Here is a 14415-nt window from a genome sequence, read left to right as displayed (position 1 = left end):
ACTATTGCTGTAGTAACATATAAGCAGTAATTTAATGTTTTTCTGGTTGAGGTGAAGCTAACTGAAACAATTTTATATTCTTTGTAACATGTTGGTTGGTTGTAGCAGAATGTCATGATTCATAAATTGACTTAACATTTTTAATCTGTAAACAAAACTGCAGCTGTCAGATTACAAATAATGATGGAGTAGTACAGTGGTGGAAGAAATACTCATCATATCATGTATTTGTTTTATGTTTTTTGTTTGTTTGTTTGTTTTTTAATACATAAACTCTTAAACAAAAAATAACTAGTACTTATAGTGGTAGGTAAATGTAGTGCAGTAAAAAGTACAATATTCACCTCTGAAATGTAAATAAAAATACTAAAGTAAAGAAATTCAAAGCTGTACTTCAGTAAATGTACTTTTAGTTATGGTAATTTAATCAACAATGAGAAGAAGAAATCGTGACAAAAGATCTGGGAGGAAAATCAGTACATTCAGTACTTCAGTCAGAGGATCTTTCATAGCAATTGATAGCTTTGGCTTGTTTTAAATTCTGTTCATTATGGTGTGTGCCCAAGTAAGTATGGCAAATTTATAGCAGCTTATAAAAGCATTTGAAAATACTTGGAGAACAACATAAATGTGTCACCGAGCTGCGTAGCTGAGGTTATTAACTGATGCAATGAAATGAGAGCACGCCCTCCAGAGAACCAAACGCTCATTACAATTATGATATATGACGTTGTTGATTTTCCTTTTTGTTGTTCGTGTGCTCTAAAGTAAACAAAGCTAACACAGAGATTTTTTTTTTCTTGGCTTCTATGAGATTTTCACCGTCCCTCAGTCTAGTTGAATTTGTGAAAAATTTGTTTTTGCAGGCTCAACTTGAAAAAGGAGGTATTCAAATACTCCCTAGTTCCTCATCCAAACTCCTCTGGACTCACACCAGACCACAGGAAGAATGAAAAATTACACAAGCTACAGAAAGTCATAAAAAAGCATTTGGGAAGCACAAGAGGAGGTCCCATTTCCTTTTCAGCTCTTTGTTCTGCACAAAGTTGGTGGTCCACTAGCTCAAAATTAAAACCAGTTACTTCAAACTTGCTTTGGCCTGTTTCACTGTTTCAAAGAATGGTCATCATTTCTTTCAACCTCTTACAGAGTAAACTGAGTTACTCCGCTTCCAAGTTTTAATCACATACTTCAGGCTGCAGAGATGGAGCTGTAAACCCACACTGTAGTTGTATTCTGTTGGTGCCAGAGGAGAACAGAAGAGGCTCAAATTTCTGGTCTTGATTTTTCTCTGACTTTCCACTGCTGCCTTCAGGTGCAACACAAAATGTCAGAAATATCACGACAGTATGCACATGTTCAAACAAACTGTACACAAAAACAAAAACTGTGAGTTCTTTTGGCCAAGCCGACAAAATCTGACATTTAGGAGTTTGTTCTTTCAAGGGATGGTACTGAAGTGTTAAAGTTACAGTACAGTTAATTACAGCACAAGTTCTGTGCTACTTAACTCTTTTGAAAGGCTAAGCTGTTATATTGTCAGTTTGTATTTGTATTAAGCAAATTTAAAGGCCTCTGGCACAGTTTTGAGTGAAAATTTAAAGGACAAATTTTACAAATGGGATGAACATGTTAGCAGTAAAAACAAATGTTTACTAGAAATGCCTGGAGAGTTGCCATAAGCTGTAATATTCATTCCTAGATTCATCTTATTTTTTGTGATTCTACATCTGCTTCTTCTACATATTTTATCATCCTGCACGAAAGAGTTTTTCTTTTAATTCAAAACAACAAAGCAGTAAATATGACCTCCAAAATAACAGTAGAGCTGACTTGTTTGACCCAATGTCAACAATAAAGGAACTTAATACACTGTACAAGTTAAGGTTGCAATTTGGAATGCATTATTAACTAAAGGTCTACCGAATAAAATGTTAAATTAGTGTCAAGGTCAAAGTCAAGGTTACTATTGTCTCACACAAACAAACAATCTGGGAAAGAGAAAAGATAAAACATCTGGAAGAAACCAAGACGGGATCGTTTTGTAGTTATCTCATCCCGTTAACAAAAATGCCACAATGGAGTCACTTTTTGTGACACACACTCTTCACAAAGACACTTTCAAAGTTGCTATAAATGCAAAAAAAAAAAAGTTAACATATAAACACACTTAATTTTACGTATCTACAACAGAGCACATACTTGGTCAAAACCCACGACATCCATCTAAGATGTCATACATGATAGATTATCAGCTAAAATCGCCGATTTCCATTGCTAAACATGCAAAAACACTGGCGTGAAGCTAAGAAGTCACGGCATACGAGGGGTATTTGAAGGCATCATGTGACTGACAATCCCGCAGTCTAATCCAGAGAGCGAGGATGCATAGCAGCAGTGATATGTGTCGAATGAACATCGGCTAAGTACTTCATTTGGCTGTGACTGACAAAAGCCAGCAAACATTTTCTTCATTCAGCCCTTAGAGAGCATTTTTGAACCTGAAACCGTCGGGTTTAACGGTTTAAATTTCATCCAGACCGGGACTTCGCAGACGTTACGTTCGGACAATGGAATCTAACGTTATCCCGGACAGTATCCGCCCTCAGAGGCTACAGCCAGGGATTGGATTCGGTTCAGGACCGACCGGGACCCTCCGCTCCTCTCTCCGGCCCGGGGTTACGGTCCCCATCGCGCCGCTTTTGCCCTCTCCGGCCTCTCTGGCCGCTTCGTCTGGGCCTCCTCCTCCACCGCCCCCGCTGCAGCTCCACAGCCTGTACGGCGGTGTCGGAGCGGGGCTGGGGCCGGGGGCTACCGGCCACTGTAACCCGGGGAACCCGGCGGTGCTGAAGGAGGCGGTGGAGGCTGTGGTCCGCAGCTTCGCCAAACACACGCAAGGTTATGGCAGAGGTAACGTCCAGCTGTGATAATGCTCGGTTTAATGTTTATTAGTGATGTTAATCAGTGTCATATCACTCTGGTTTATACTTAGGGAGTTTGAAGAACAGGACGCTACTTTTAGCTGCGCCATTTGTTTGGAAGTGGATTAGCAACGGAAAAACATATGCTACATTCCTGTAATATTCCTGTTTGGTCATACAGTGTCATTTAAATACTCACTTTTGTCGGGTACTATGGTCATTCTTACTTGATTCAAATCACCATCACGTTTCTTTGTGGAATTAAAAGTTTCCCTTTGATATTTACATAACTATACTAACCCTGGTTTCAGTCATTTCATTATAGGATTAACTACCACAGCTATGGTGGGGATTACATTTACGAACAATAGGACATTATAGCTATGAAATTAGCCACGTTAAAGTCATCTTCTTTTACTCTTATCGTGCACGGTACACTTATGAGCCTGTAATGTAAACTGTGAAAAAAAATCTGAATAAAGTTGTGCGACAAAGCAAAGGCAATTGGTTTTCACATCAGGAAAAATGTAGAGGGTAAAATCAGGAACTTTTTTTTATTGAGAAAAATAGCTATGCATTTTGTTATAGATGATCAAAAACATTTCATGTTAGCAGTCTTAGTAAGTAGTGCTATATGGATATTAACTTTTTCTAGAAAAAAAGCATGCTATTACTGATTATACTATTACGGATTATATAAAAATATAATGTATTGTTATTTTCCCCATAATGATCTCTTTGCGTTTCAGTCAGAGTTTTACCAACCATTTTCTATCTTTTAATTTCTCACATCAGCACACAGACACTCTAAAATAACATTAAACAGAAAAGCTGCGGTAATGTTGGCAGTTGGAGTTAATTCAAGTGTTCCTGTTCGGCTCTAATAGGATTTACTTCCAAAAAGACTGTCCCTCCATGCTCTGACTAACACCTCATCCGTCCTCTTTTCCCATTTAGGCTACTTAACACGTCAACACTGGCAGAAACGTAAAGACTGTTTTTAAAGGGTCATATGTTTTGCCTTATTTTTGCCCCAGTTTTGTGATTTATTCTCATGCTAGGTAAATTATTGTATTTTACAGAAAAAGACATGTTATCTTTTGGCATTTGGCAATAGTTATTTTGCTTACGTTGCATGTAATTTGGGTTTTTCATTTTCCACGTGTTATGGTTATAGTTATGGAATTCTTGGGGAATTAAAGGGGTTTAAATCTGCAATATAAGTCACTATTTTTACTTTTCTCTGTGACACATTTGTCAGATAAGAGCTGATTGATGCCTTGCCACTGTTGCATTGTGGGTTTGAGTCAGTGCCAGCACCACTGTCACATGTTATCCAACCCTATCTCCTAATGCTTCCTGTTTCTATCGCTTGGCTTTATCTTTCAGGAAATGCTTAAAAACCGTTAATAAAAACAGACCAAGATGCATATTCTCATCATTGTCCTGAACCTTTTAGATGCACAAAAATAACTTTGTGCTGCATTATGGAAACTAATCTATATTTCGCTACATTTAAGTAAATCATTACTTTATAATTACCTTAAAAGAAGAGAACAGTCTATAGTGAGCATTTTACTTTACACATAATAAGAGCAACAACAATAACAATTGGATTGGATTACAGTTTTGTCATTGGTTTTGGTACATTTCATCTTTTTTACTGAGGCCTCAATAGTGGCATAGCTGCAGCCCTAAAATGTTGTGATCAGGCTTCAGACTCAGCATGAGAGTGAGAAGCAGACTGCCTGTGTTCAAGCAGTGAGAGCTCAGCAGGAAAGAACTGAGAGGTAACAGAAGTTAAAGAGCCCTGGATAATGTTGGCTGGGCTCACATTTCTTTCTCCCACATAATCATCTCTGACTCAGTCGCAAATTTTACTGCTTTTCTTTGTTTTTGTTCCCTTTTGAACATCAAAACCTTAACTTTCTTGCATGGTCACATAAAGTGTAGAGTAGCTGGTGTGTTTTCCTTAAGCAGCTCCTCTGAGGTGATGCAGAATTTCCTCTAAGCAGCCACCTAAATATTTTCAGGAAAAGCCTCTGGCTTACTTACTTGAGACGACCCCCCCCAACCCCTCCCCCCGCCCCCACCACCACCCTTTCCAACTTTGTGTTTAGAGAGGATGTTGTAGAGCGTAGCCAGTAACAAATGGCACTTCAACTGAAAACTAGTCACCAAAAAAACATTCAGATTTCAAGGCAGGGTAAATAGTGATAATAAAAGACAGTGTTGATACACAATGTGACAAGCTGTGTCTCATTTCTGTGCGCTCCAGTAAACGTGGTGGAAGCTTTACAGGAGTTTTGGCAGATGAAGCTGAGCAGAGGGGCCGACCTGCGGAATGGAGCTCTAGTTGTTTATGAAATGGTCCCCTCCAACAGCCCCCCATACGTCTGCTATGTTAGTCTTCCTGGTGGCAGCTGCTTCGGGAGTTTCCAGGTAAAGTACCTGCCTTTTCTTAGCATAACTGCTGTAAGATCTTTGGAGAAAGGGAAGTTTTCTTTGAATTTAAAATAGTTAATTGGGCATCAGTGAACGTACTGTGTTTTGGAGCAACCTTCCAGACTGTACAATTGATGTAAGAAAAAAAAAAGGTCAGTCAAGTGCTTTCGTACAAGCTTACAGAATTCCAGCATAATTGCAACCACAACATCCCAAATATGGATGCAAACTCAAGACCACAAGACAGCTAATTAAGGTGTGTGCGTACTGTTGCTAACTTTACTCCATGTAAACACTGGCTGTCTTCAGCTTTTTGACTGTATATCTGTATTTCTAATTGTGTCTGACCGCTAATGCATGTTGTCTTCGCTGTTCGATAGTTCTGCCCCACGAAGGCCGAGGCAAGACGCAGTGCCGCCAAGATTGCCCTGATGAACTCTGTTTTCAATGAACATCCCTCTCGTCGCATCACAGACGACTTCATTGAGAAGAGCGTCAGTGAGGCTCTGGCCTCCTTCAATGTGAGTTATGTATGATAAGCGAGATGGTTGTGTGCTTAAGTCCTAATGTCACAGTATATCTCAAGTGTGTCATCACAAATAGGCCAACACAGCACACTGACACTTACTAGTTGTTGTTATTTACAGGGAAACAGAGAAGAGGCTGACAATCCGAACACAGGAATTGGGGCATTTCGCTTCATGCTTGAGTCCAACAAAGGAAAATCTATGCTGGAGTTTCAGGTATAACAGCTTCAGGAATGTCTGTGTTGCGTTAAGTTACATTTTGTGTGCACGGTTTGAAGCCCACGTGCTGCCATCAGATGTTTTGCATGTGTTGGCTGTGCATACATAAACCTCCAACGTGCAGTACTTTGAGCCCACGTGTGACCTGTTTAATAATAGCACGGCGCATCTAGAAATCCTTGGAAATCAGAAGTCTGAATAAAGTATGAGTGATTTGCAATGCTGAATAGCTAATATTCTGAAGCGAGTTTGATAAAATATCATTGCTGATTTGGCTGTGTTTGGGTTTCAGGAGCTGATGACGGTGTTCCAGCTGCTGCACTGGAATGGAAGTCTCAAAGCTATGAGAGAACGGCAGTGTTCCCGACAGGTACCACCATTCATCTCTTAGATGAGTTCTAAGTGCAGTGGTAGTTCTCATCACTTTTCATCAGATTTCCTAAACTCTGTGTAAAAGTTTACCCTACATGGCACAATTGACCCAGCCAGATCAAATTTTTTCTTTTCTCACCACGATCGGGAGCCCTGCTAAACTGAGCAGTGGAAAGCAGCCCCCACCCCCCTTGCTAGATCTTGAGACTACTTAGCTTTTACTCATTTTATTTGCAGGAAGTGCTGGCTCACTATTCCCACCGGGCTCTCGATGATGACATGCGCACTCAGATGGCTGCCGACTGGGTGAACAGAGAACAGAGCGTAGCGGGCACCATTGCGCAGGAGATGGCGTCGACAGAGCGAGAACTGGAGGATGCCAGGTTGGCGGGCAGAGAACTTCGTTTTTATAAAGAGAAGAAAGACATCCTGATGTTAGCCGTGGGCCAACTCAGTGCAGCCAACACTGCCACCTTGCCCTCACACTAAACCTGTCATCCGCTGTGGAAACATACCTTCGCACTCCATAGGATTCCTAGTAACAGTATTGATCACTACATAGATATAATGGTGATATCGTCTGAACTTGTAGGTTTTGTATCTTGTGTTTTGTCATGAGGACCAGGTAGTCAGGCCTTGACTTAAAGTATGCACATCCGTCCATAAAACAAACTCTTGCCGCTATAGCTGATACCTCCTTGTGCCTAGTGATTACAAGATAACAGTACTTTTTAAAAGATACCTGTAAATGTGCTACTATATCAACTCGTAATAGACCTACAGAAACAAAGCCTGCCTTTCATCAGTGAATGTATGGCGCATAAGTTAATTTGACCCATCACGTTTGTTCATTTGTTCAAGGTGTGGATCATTCTGCGCTTTGTTCTTTTATGGTTTGGGTGTGTTTACTTGCATGTAGATTTTTGGAATTGGAAAAGTGAAGGTGGTTAAATGAAAGGGACTTAAAACCTTGATGGCAAATACCTAATGTCCATTCATTAGAATATTTCTGAAATACCACCACAAAATACAGCAATGGGTTAAAAGATCACACCTAATGGGTCACAACTCTTTTCTGCCGGTTGTAATCACAATATAGTGTAAATGTGTGGAAATTAAATCCTCAATTAATAGCAGAATTCATGTAAGCATTGAAATACACTTATAAGCTCATGTAATAATTTGAGAGTACTTTGCGAAAAAGTCAGCAGGTGACCGATCGCTCTGACAGCAGCTCAGGTTTTTTGAAAAATCAGATCGAATCATATTTTTGTTTTTTGTTTATGAAGGCTTTCGACTAGTTTAGTGTTCATTGTATGCTTGGTAACTATGACACTAGCTGAATGTATATTTTCAGTGTGCTCTCAACTAAAGTATCTGCTCAGTCATTGCTGTTTAACATGTAGATTATTGAATTACTCTTGTGATACAGATTGTGTTTGTCATGTGGTTCATCTGGCAGAAACAAAGAACAGCCACACAGTGGTGGTGGTGGTGGTCAGAAGTAAAAGGCCAAAAAATGAGTTAAGGGTTTTAACAAGCTGATTCATCGTGTGTGAGTCATGGCAGTCAGTACAAAACAGTACCAGCACTTGTGGTTTATGTTTTTTGACATACTGAAAACAGAATCTATCTGTTTGTTAGCAATGCTATTGTATATCCATAGGTTAAAATCAAATTATGTAGCTCGCACTTATCACCTTTTCAAATATTTTTTATGTTGAAGGACTCGATGTTGTTTATACTTTAAATGTGACAGCTTTATTTTTCTCCGTCTATCAAAAGTGTATTGAATGCATTAACCGGATGAAGACATTTTAGTGAGTAGCCTTTTAAAGACCCCATGTAATTGAAGTGAGAGTTTAATTGATGATATGTGGCTCTGGCTGGAAGGGAATCTGGGCAGTCAGTTATGCAAGTTAAACAGCAGGAGGGCCCGTCTGCCTGCTGAAGGCTGGATTATCAACAGCAGACACCGATTACTCTAAATTTGAGTCAGGGGCAAACAGAAAACAAAGCATCAAAGATTGAGTATGATTAAAGCCAGAGCCTATTTTATTATTTTGTTACTGGAATCAATGTGCCTTTTATGAAATTGGATGCATGCAATAGAATGACATGTGAAAAACGAATAGTCTCATTTCATTTAATGAAATCTTTAAAGGATGTTCTACTCTGTTTAACAAACTTGTTGGTTACATTCTACGTTACAGTACCTAAATAGTTCAACATTTTGGGAAATTCATTTAAATGTTTAATTTTCTGGTGGAGAGTTAAACAAGAAGATCAATACCTCTGTCATTTCTGTGGGCTAAATGCAAAACAGCAGCCAGCAGCCTTTTAACGTGGCTCAGTATAAAGACAGCAAGCCTGGCTCTGTCCAAAGCTAATAAAATCAGTTTACCAGCACTCATAAAACAAATGTTATATCTCATTTGTTTAATCTGTACTGGAAATGAAAGTGTAAAGATGACGGGTTCACCTTTTCACGGTGGGGGGGGGGGGGGCGTTCATCACCTTGCAACTGTTGACTGTTGAGAAGCAAGAACTAGTCAGGCTCACCTGTTGCTTGTGGTAGCTTAATGTTTAAATTACAAACATGAAAGTAGTATCAATCTATCAATCATTTAACTCTTCACCAGAAAATGAGTGAGTATATTTCCTAAAATATTGAACTGTTCCTTGAATATGTTACATGACATTACATTATGAAGGACTGATTAAAACTTACTACCTTTGATATACATTTATAATCTTGATATACTGTTTGTTTTTTGGTACTCAAAATATGTGTGCAGCACAAGTAGGAAAGTGTTTTTACATCATTTTAACTGCGGCCCTCTTAAGTAGATACTGAAAAGTTAAAATATATGTCTGAGATCAAAATTTTGCAGATCATACATTTTCTTTTCCACATTCATTCACATTTGCTCCGACTGCTACTCACAGAGTCTCATCTTCATAAGCTTTTTAGTTCATCATCGATTTTTAAGTCCATTTTTAGAACATACTGTTATACTGGCGAACTGATGCTAAAGCTGAAATGTAATTAATGAGAACAACTCATCAAGTATTTAAATAACCTGGTTGCAGGCATGAGACTGGAGGTCTTGAATTGTGTATTTTTGCATTTTTATTTGAATTTAGAAGCTTGTTATATGTGTGATTTTCAACCACAAGCCATTAATCTCAGAGTTCTCTTCTTACAAATGCCTTTGACCTTTCTTTGTGATCATTATCTGTGGAGGCTTTTTTAAACAATGTATTTTTTTGCTATCCATTTTATAAAAGAACTTGGGCTTTTCATCTTTGCCTTTGATGCATGATGTATTGATTGAAAGTTTTTTTTTATATGTTTCATAGCCTATACAGTATTGTTTTATAAAAGTGTTTCTCAAGGCCCTTATTGTATGTATTTTCTATGAGCATTTTGTATTCCATGTTTATACTTTTAGTAGATTTATATGATGTAATAAATTGACTCATACAAATGTTTATTAATTTGTCATGTTGTTTATTTCAGTGCTTAGTAGAAGAGTGAACAACTAAACCTAAATCTAAGCTAAGGCCAAATAAATCATTTGTATTGATTTAATTTAACAAATTTATAGCGATCAATGGTAGTAGGTTTTAGAGAAATTTACACACTGTGTACCTAAAGATAGTATGTTCTTGTTCCATTTTAAAATGAATTTTCAGTTACCTGTCGGTAGCAAAGAATATTTTATTTTATTTTATTACTTCCACTTCCGGCACACAGACAGGAAGAGGCGGGGCCTGATTTTAGGACGCTCGCCCTGCGTTCATTCAACATGGCAGCGGGACCGATTTCAGAAAGAAACCAAGGTAAGTGCATTGTTACAATAACCGTTTCAGCCTTTTGTTTCATTCATTTACGAATGTGCTTGTGGGTTGTGCTGCAAATACCCTGCATTCTTTTTTAGCGTCGTTTGCTGCCCGATTTGCGAATAATCTGTGGTAAACAACCGGTCGATCACATGGAAGTGCTCAGTTGTTGTTAGCTTGGCTTGCCGCTATGTTAGATATTTAGTAAAATTCTCTTAACTTCGAGCTCTTTAGCTGACTTTTTATATTAATAAATGTGTGTAGCACTATTTTGATCAATTTTAATGGTTACAATTGTTACTAGTATATAGAAGCAAATGGAACGTTGCGTTCTTTTAGCTAACAGCTAATGTTAGCCTAGCAGGCTACCGTAAAGTCTTGGCAGAACTGAAAATATACGTGTCCTCATTGTACTAATAGCCCGTGTATGTTATTTTACTGTCTTAATCAAAGCACTGAAATGTTCCTTTCAAAATCGTAATCAGCTTTTTGTAGCAAAAAATGTAAATGTTGCTGATAGCTCGCTCTCAGGCAGACAGCATTTTATGAGTAACTTTAAGGCATACTGTGTAGGGTTTTTCTGAAAAGCATTGTATAGGCCTGCACTAAATAATTCCTCTGTCATCAGTTATGACCCCTAGTTATGTCTGTCATATGCCTTCTGCCTGTATTTTCATCTGAAATCATTTAAAGAGAAGAAGAAAAGCAAGTAACTTAGCACGTCAGTAAACAGATATTTGACTTTTTTTCGTAATAATAGTAATTGTAATTTAATTCATATATATATATATTTTATTTAGATGCCACTGTGTATGTTGGTGGCTTGGATGAGAAAGTGTCAGAGCCGCTACTATGGGAGCTTTTCCTGCAGGCTGGTCCTGTTGTCAACACACACATGCCCAAAGACAGGGTGACTGGCCAACATCAAGGTGAGTGAGCATCAGCAAATATTCTCTAAAAATCTAATTACCAAGGTTGCAAGGAAATAAAAAAAACAACTTTTGTATCTGTCGGAATCTCTTTTGTGGATAGGTGACAATCGTGTAACTTTTTTCACTCCTTCTCAGGTTATGGTTTTGTGGAGTTTCTGAGTGAGGAGGATGCTGACTATGCCATCAAAATCATGAATATGATAAAGCTCTATGGCAAGCCAATTCGAGTTAATAAGGCCTCTGCGCACAACAAAAACCTGGATGTTGGTGCTAACATCTTCATCGGTAATCTTGACCCCGAGATTGATGAGAAACTGCTCTATGACACATTTAGTGCCTTTGGCGTGATCCTCCAGACGCCAAAGATAATGCGAGACCCAGACACTGGCAACTCCAAGGGTTATGCTTTCATCAATTTTGCCAGCTTTGATGCATCAGATGCGGCCATTGAGGCCATGAATGGCCAGTACCTCTGTAACAGGCCCATCACAGTCTCCTACGCCTTCAAGAAGGATTCCAAAGGAGAACGGCATGGCTCAGCTGCAGAGCGACTCTTGGCTGCACAAAACCCTCTCTCCCAGGCAGACAGGCCTCATCAGCTGTTTGCAGATGCTCCTCCACCACCCTCTGCTCCGACACCAGTCCTAACTGCATTGGGATCTGGGTTGCCCATGCCAGGTATGAAGGAAATACTTATGTTACAAAAAATATATGTTAAAATGTATCAGGTCTTCTCCAGGTGTTCATGAGCAGATGTGAAAGATGATTTCATGTCATATGCTTACAGAGAACATAATGTAGTATAGCTTATACATATCTGTATGGTTTGACACATGAGAAAAATGGCAATCACACTACCACCTCTACTGGCTTTATGTCTTTAACTCCTGTCGTCTATACCTGATTCAGTTTAGGCAGGATACAAAAACTCAACCATCTACAATTTTTTGTTCCTTTTGTTTAAACACATCGTCTTGTTTCTTGAAGGTGTGAGGTGGTGTTGTGCTCTCTTTTAATACTCTTGTCATGTTCCATATACAGCAGCTGTTTCTGATTAGAGGTTGTATAGTAGTTGAGTGGTTCAGTGTGACTAGTGTCATGGGGGTAGTTAACAGGATTCATTACAGGTAACAAGATGAAGTAGATTTAATCTTTAATCTTGACTAATGTCTTATCTTAAAGTAAATGGCTGGAATATTACCATACAGTCTGATGGGGTTTTTTAATAACTTATTTAAAATGCGACTTATTTCTGCACAGGCTTGCCACCTCCTGGTTTTCCTCCTGTTCCTCCTCCTGGATCAATCCCTCCAGCAATGCCTCCTTCAATGGCCATGCCTCCAACTGCAGGGGCACCAGGCCCACAGGCTGGGAGTGGTGGGCCTCCACCCGGACCACCACCTTTCCCTCCTGGCAGCATGCATCCAGGTAAAAAATTTTTTAAAAATAGTTTCCACTGTGGTTGCAAGTTCTACTCAGACCTGAAATCAAAAAAACAAGCTTCACTTCCACCTTCAGTACATCTGAAATCAGAAAGGCCAAGTCAGCAACTTTATTTTTCACACCTCGTCTTGCAACGGCCATAAATGGCAGTTGTGATGTAATATATTTTGTTGGTTTGAATATAAATTTTCATCGAAATTCTTTGGTTTTATTGCAACATTGTGAGATGCTGCAGTATGTGAGACTAGTCCCTTGTTCAAGCATGCCTTGTAGACTTGGTTGTTTGTGTTACACAGGTATGCCTCAGATGCCCATGCCTCCTCCTGCTCCTCCTGGCATGGTGCCTCCACCTCCTGCTCCCCCAGGATCAAATCAAGCTCGGGCACCGCCACCTCCTGGCATGCCCCCACCACCGCCTATGGGCATGCCACCCAGAGCACCATATGGACCTCCCATGGGTAAGCACTGTGGTGTCTCCTTGGATCTTTGTTGTCAAATGAAAGTCTCCTCAACATACAAGTACTACCTCTGTCACGTGAGGGTAAAATGCCTGAAGATAGTGTTGTCTGTAAGATAACTGATAGCCGTTGTGTGTTGTGCAACAGAATAGATTTAATAATCTGTTGTATTGACACAAACTCATGTTGCCATGCCGATTTTGACAAATAAGCCACTATGGGCCAGCCAAATATTGTTGCTGGGAAGTCTTAGTGCGGAAATTAATTTATGTTTTTTAAAGACCTTCACCATGGTCGAAAGAAACAGTTTATAGTCATGAGAGAAACGTGCTAATATTGTTTGGTCCTATATTCAACAAGAGGTGATCCCGGTAAGGTCCATTTATGACTGATTTAGAGCTTTATTACAGGAAGGACTTTAGCTTTGAGAGTGGGGAAATACATCCATTACATCCATTTGCAGACAACAAGATGGCTGGTTGTTCAGTGTTTCTCTGACAAATCAGTGGTCTAGAATGTTATAACCAACATTTAAGTGTTGGCTCAGCTTCTCTCTCTCTCTCAGGTCCACCTGTGCCTCCAGGTATGAGGGGGCCTCCTCCTCCTCCAATGCCTCCACCAGGCTACGGTGCTCCTCGTCCTCCTCCTTTTGGCTTCCAGAGAGGACCTCCACTGCCTCCAAGGCCCCCTGCTGTCCCACCCCGTGTTCCTTTGAGAGCACCAATGCCACCATAATCCATCTCAGACTGCTGAAAGAGTTCTTATTTAGTCTTTTTTTTCTTTTTTAAACAGCTTAATATCTGCCCAAGTTTGTAATAGAATAATTTAACCAGTTTTTTTGCCATTGTACAGATGACAACCTTTGAGAAATAAAATTTTTAGAAAAAGTTTTGTCAGGTTCTTTCCCTTTCACCGACACATATTACTTTATGATCAAAAAATGCACAAAAATGGTCAAGATTGCCTGTTTTTTGGATTCTTTATGTGCTCAACAGAATATGATTCAGCTGCAGTTTTATCCTGAGATGAGGCCTTGTTTAGGTCTGTGCTAAAACAGTTGGCCTTTTTCACTTCTTATGTCTTGTGTGTAGGTGGAAGTTGTGGCCCAGATGGTGGTTATAGTGAACAACACGGAGCCAAAAGTACTAAAAGTAAAACTCTGAAGATGGTGAGTATTTATGCTAAATTTAATGGCTGTATGAGCAGAAATGGTTTTCTGTGTTCAGCTTTGCAGTCTGAATCCAGCAGTGCA

The 14415-nt window shown here is 39.4% G+C and overlaps 2 protein-coding genes across 2 annotated transcripts; both read left to right on the top strand.

The window, feature by feature from the left end:
- The first annotated feature begins 2345 nt into the window (after positions 1-2345).
- On the top strand, positions 2346-9979 carry lix1l (limb and CNS expressed 1 like). The gene is made up of 6 exons (XM_046418304.1): positions 2346-2910; positions 5200-5363; positions 5747-5887; positions 6014-6109; positions 6405-6482; positions 6722-9979. The coding sequence occupies exons 1-6, from the start codon at positions 2571-2573 to the stop codon at positions 6971-6973; spliced, it is 1071 nt and encodes a 356-aa protein (XP_046274260.1). The 5' UTR covers positions 2346-2570; the 3' UTR covers positions 6974-9979.
- A 227-nt stretch (positions 9980-10206) lies between these two features.
- Positions 10207-14050, top strand: sf3b4 (splicing factor 3b, subunit 4). The gene is made up of 6 exons (XM_046418007.1): positions 10207-10330; positions 11131-11259; positions 11398-11940; positions 12523-12690; positions 13002-13163; positions 13729-14050. Exons 1-6 carry the CDS (start codon positions 10297-10299, stop codon positions 13896-13898), a joined length of 1206 nt encoding a protein of 401 aa, XP_046273963.1. The 5' UTR covers positions 10207-10296; the 3' UTR covers positions 13899-14050.
- Positions 14051-14415: the final 365 nt, after the last annotated feature.

Source organism: Scatophagus argus, chromosome 17 (genome assembly GCF_020382885.2).
Source record: "Scatophagus argus isolate fScaArg1 chromosome 17, fScaArg1.pri, whole genome shotgun sequence".
Lineage (NCBI taxonomy): Eukaryota > Metazoa > Chordata > Actinopteri > Scatophagidae > Scatophagus > Scatophagus argus.
Note: the sequence above shows the minus strand (reverse complement) of the source record. Positions and strands in the feature narration are given on the sequence as shown.

Coding starts and splice junctions, on each gene's coding strand:
- lix1l (XM_046418304.1), top strand. CDS start 2,571: ATGGAATCTAACGTTATCCCGGACAGTATCCGCCCTCAGAGGCTACAG. Junction 5,364..5,746: donor GCTGCTTCGGGAGTTTCCAG/GTAAAGTACCTG, acceptor GCTGTTCGATAG/TTCTGCCCCACGAAGGCCGA. Junction 6,483..6,721: donor AACGGCAGTGTTCCCGACAG/GTACCACCATTC, acceptor TTTTATTTGCAG/GAAGTGCTGGCTCACTATTC.
- sf3b4 (XM_046418007.1), top strand. CDS start 10,297: ATGGCAGCGGGACCGATTTCAGAAAGAAACCAAG. Junction 11,260..11,397: donor GGTGACTGGCCAACATCAAG/GTGAGTGAGCAT, acceptor ACTCCTTCTCAG/GTTATGGTTTTGTGGAGTTT. Junction 11,941..12,522: donor ATCTGGGTTGCCCATGCCAG/GTATGAAGGAAA, acceptor ATTTCTGCACAG/GCTTGCCACCTCCTGGTTTT.